This window comes from Crocodylus porosus, unplaced genomic scaffold (assembly GCF_001723895.1).
Source record: "Crocodylus porosus isolate Cpor-Errol unplaced genomic scaffold, CroPor_comp1, whole genome shotgun sequence".
NCBI classification, from domain to species: Eukaryota; Metazoa; Chordata; order Crocodylia; family Crocodylidae; genus Crocodylus; species Crocodylus porosus.
In genome coordinates this window covers 9,868,244-9,872,464 of record NW_017728924.1, presented here as the reverse complement: position 1 = coordinate 9,872,464, position 4,221 = coordinate 9,868,244, and the positions used below count along the sequence as shown (strand labels likewise).

The 4,221-nt window shown below is 44.0% G+C and overlaps 1 protein-coding gene across 3 annotated transcripts in view; it reads left to right on the top strand.

Moving 5' to 3' along the window:
• The window catches only part of LOC109313642 (mitochondrial fission factor homolog B-like), a 42,829-nt gene that overhangs the window by 33,785 nt on the left and 4,823 nt on the right, over positions 1-4,221 (top strand). For 2 of the 3 annotated variants that reach the window (XM_019540297.1, XM_019540296.1), the window contains exons 4-5: positions 1,139-1,224; positions 2,196-2,357. In XM_019540297.1, the coding sequence (XP_019395842.1) occupies positions 1,139-1,224; positions 2,196-2,357 (248 nt within the window). The remainder of the gene's footprint in view (positions 1-1,138; positions 1,225-2,195; positions 2,358-4,221) is intronic. The other variant, XM_019540298.1, reaches the window with a different exon arrangement.

Sequence of the window (4,221 nt, the reverse complement as noted above, 5' to 3'; positions counted from 1 at the left end):
GGGGAGTGGGGGGTGCGGCGGGCTTTCACCTGAGCATCTCTCGCCGCTCTGGAGCCTAACTGAGTACCTAACTTTCTTGAGTGCTGTAAATTTATCAGTGAGGGTATCACATTTAAAAAGGAGTTGACTCTGCCAGTACTTGTAATAAAAACAGTATCCAAAAATCCAGTAGTAGTTAATCAACAGGCAAACTTAATGCAACACTAACGTAGTGGATTCTAGTGTTTGTAGGAAGATGCTTTAGTTTTAGTCACCTGGGCCTTCAAACCAGGTCTTCTTTAACCTTCTTTCATCCCACTGAAATTTAGCAGGGGTCTTAGGTAAAGCTTCATTAGTCTTTCTTTAGAGTTTAGCCATTTAGCGATAGCATCACATCTAACTTTTCCTGACTTATGTTGGCAAATATTCTGAACTCCCTGTGAACCGAAACCTGGGAAAATGCTTTCATGATTGTGACAAAAAGCCATCCAGCGTCACATAGGTCCATTATGATAGTGAAAGGATTCCTTTAGGAAGAGCTGATTGTGTGTGAAACAGTCACATGGGTCTCAAATCCAGATTGTTCCATAAGACCTGCTGATAATGAAGATCCTTTCAGGAAAGGCTGGATCTCTGGGTCTTTTCCTGCTCTCATTGAATAAGAAAGCTCCCTTTGTCCTTCATGGGAAGAGAATATTTTGACATTACAACATAGTCTATTCTATTTTGCATTGTAGAAGGCATTGGTTGAAGGTTACCGTGGGGCTAGGCCCAATTACTTTACATATATAGGTTATCATTCTCACCCCCAAGCTATGGATGAATTGATATTGGTGCCTGCAGTCCTCAGTCAAAACTTAATGCTGTTGTGTGGTTTCCTGGACTAAAGAGAAATGCAGAATCTGGTTTGCATTGTCGTGAAAGCAAATTAGTCTATTGCAATAAAATCTACTTAGCTCTAGAGTTTTACAGCGGCTATGGTGGTGCCACAGTAGAACCACAGTTGTGGTATCATGATGCCAGGGGTGGGTACCCTCTACTGGCTATTGCACCTGGGTGACAGTGCCAGATCGCAGGGAACCAAGGCCTGGGATTGGTGAAGGAAGTGACTCACGGAGCTTCCTTATTGACACTGCTGCTTGTGTACCTGTTCCCACAGACCTACCATGTGAGATCACAGAGGGAGAGGCCACACAGTGAAAATGCCCAGCTGCCCTGGCATAGTGGAAGCGAGAGACATGATCGGTAAGACCTGGCATGAGGGAGCAAGAGAGAAATGGCACATTAAAGATGTCTTTTGTACTGTGCTTGGATTTCTTATAGTGCCCCTTAGTCTTGCCATATTGGAGCATGATTCTGGTCAGTCTAAGGATAATGACAGATAGTGGCATGGAGGGAAGTTGCAAGTATTTTTGAATGCTTTGTAATCGACATGGGCTGTGACGCTATCCAAGTCCTTGATTGTTACTGTGGTTTTCCCTCTCCTTCATGGTTTTCCATACGAGGCATTCTCAGCTTACTGAGGCTTGTCAGTTCAAGCCCTGGCCTTCAGACTGAAAGATTGGGCTGAAGTCTGGTTGCCTTGTTCATCTCAGGCTGGCCATCCTATGCCTGTCATAGTAAAGTTGATCTCACTTACTGATCTTCAGTACTGCATTTACCTTCCCTAATACTGCCCATCTGAGGTCATCCCAGCAATTCATTTGGAGTATGTTAAGATTCTGAATGGTGTCCTGAATGAGGTACGGTCTCTAGTTTATAGTGGGGAAGCTGAGGCACAGATGCACGTTGTACAAGCACACGAGTGGTAGAACCAAGGATAGAACTCAGGCCTGCTGAGCCCCCTCAAAATGAGATTCTATTTTCCTTTTTGCTTAGGACTTACTCCATTAAGGGTTGTTCTGGCCTGTCTTAATGGTGTCATTTAGAGGAGCTATAGTTGGATACTATGGCAGTGAGGTTAGTGTACCGAAGTTGGGCTGCCAAGGTACTGACACTGAATTAGTACCCCTGCTTGATTTGCTCTTATATCATTGGGTAGAGCCTCACCGTACATGAAGAGACTCTTACTAGCTAAAATCAACAGTGAGCCATTGTGAGGATGCGGAGAGCAACCAAATCCTGGGCTGCCCTGTGTTGTTTCCTAGGGACTGGGAGGGAAAACATAGCCAAGGGGAGAAGGAAATAATAAGAGTGATTCTGATTATACCCTGCAGGCCAAACACAGGCCTACTGCCCAGCCCCACTCCGCAGTTCCCTCTGTTCATGCACAGTGGCAGGATCTACTCCTTGCAGAACTTCTTCCAGATAATTTGCTTCCTGAGTCGCCTGCTCTTCCACCAGGTTCAGAAGTCTCTCCAACCCCAAGCCCAGCCCAGGTGACTGTGTGGCTTGTTTAAGGCCTGCACAGTGGCTGTTGCTGCTTCTCACCGCTCAGCACCATGTAGCATGAAAAAGGCACGTGCTTCTTAACCTGCAGGGATCAGCACACTGGGAGAGGAGCTCTTCAGAAGGCCACTTAGGGGCTAGCGTGCTTTTCACTATCTTGCCATCAGGGCTGCCAGCTTTCAGTGATGGGGTGAGTGGACATGTGATGTACAGTCACTCTCGAATGTGTGCCAAGCTCGTGATCTCCTGCTGCTTTTAACACTGAGAGCTCCCTTGATCACCCCTAGTTTTCAAATAATTTTCCTGGCATCTCTGCAAATGAAATTATACTTGAATGTTACACAACGGCTGGTTTTCTGTATTTACACTGCCTCACTGGTTTTATGAAGTGGGTCTAGAGGTGGGAAAGGGAATCGGCATCTAGGGTTACTTGATTGCATGGTCTGCGATTCCAAATCTATTAAATGGGCTTCTGGTCTAGCAGCTGTCTTCCAGGCAGAGTTTAGAAGCACAGCAGACTCCCAACATCAGTTGCTGTAGCTCAGTCATCTCTTTCAGATCCTTTTATACTGAACTATTCCACCCATGGCATAGATAAGTATGTGTGATCAGCAGACTAGAGCCTTTTTTCTCCCTGACCAAATAAGTTTGAGGTACCAGGAGGGAAGCAGAAGTTACGTTATACAAAATGACATTCACAGATTTAAAACTCCTGGATTAATTCTCTTCAAACCTGGCTTTCTATTTTTGCTCTGAAGACGCCCTACAGTCTTAAAATTAGCCAGGTTTCAAACAATGTGTTTCAATTATTTTTTGCTTATCCAAATATACAACTTCTTACAAGCAAAAAGTTTGTTTATTTTCACGAAAAAAAGAGCAAAAGTTGCTGAACTGATTTTGCTCAAACATTTATAATACATAAAACAGTGGTCTGATGCAGCTCGGAAAATTTTCACTACAATGACGTTCTTGAAAGGTATGAGTCATTGGCAAAAAGGAATTGGGGTGAAAGATAATTTTCAGTCTCTACTTTAATGAGCACTAGCTTTGCCTGCTTTCATTTTTTTTCAGTTAAAATTTGTGGGATTTCTCTGTTGTTAATGTTTTATTGCCAAGTGACATCAGCCATGATTGCAGCACACATTTTTAGTTTTCTGCTTTTTTAGAAAGGGTTATGTCTTGCAAATATTTTCAGATTCCCTTTTCTCAAACCTCTGCCTGTATCCTGGGTGTCTCTGATTACCTCCCAAAGAAAGTGTTGGGAAGGGGGACTAATGCAGATCCACAAAGATTACCCACTGATGTTTATCCATTTGATAACATATAGTGCATTTGGTGCCAGATCCTCAGCCAATGTACATAGAAGAGTGGAAATCTGAAGTGACACCCATTTACATCAGCTGAGAATCTGGGTATATGAACAGAATGGAATCTCTTGAGAAGATTGAGTTGGAAAAGCTGACTCTGAAAATGGCACCTCTGCTTTCCCCTTCAGACTTTCTTCAAGGGTAATTGTTGCCTTTCCTGAGACAAAATTCTGGGGAGAGAAAGTCCACAGGGCCTGTGAAGTCAATGCAGCTACAGGAGAATGATCTGGCCCTGTAATTCCGGTTGGGGAATCTTAATTTTTCACCATGTAAGAAGCAGGCCAAATCCAGCTGCATTGTTAAGTCACAAATAGTTTCATAGTTTCATAGTTTCTAGGGTTGGAAGGGACCTGAGTAGATCATCTAGTCTGACCCCCTGCCATGGCAGGAAAGATTACTGGGGTCAAACGACCCCAGCAAGGTGTACATCTAGCCTCCTCTTAAAGTCCCCCAGGGTAGGAGCCATCACCACTTCTCTTGGAAGTTG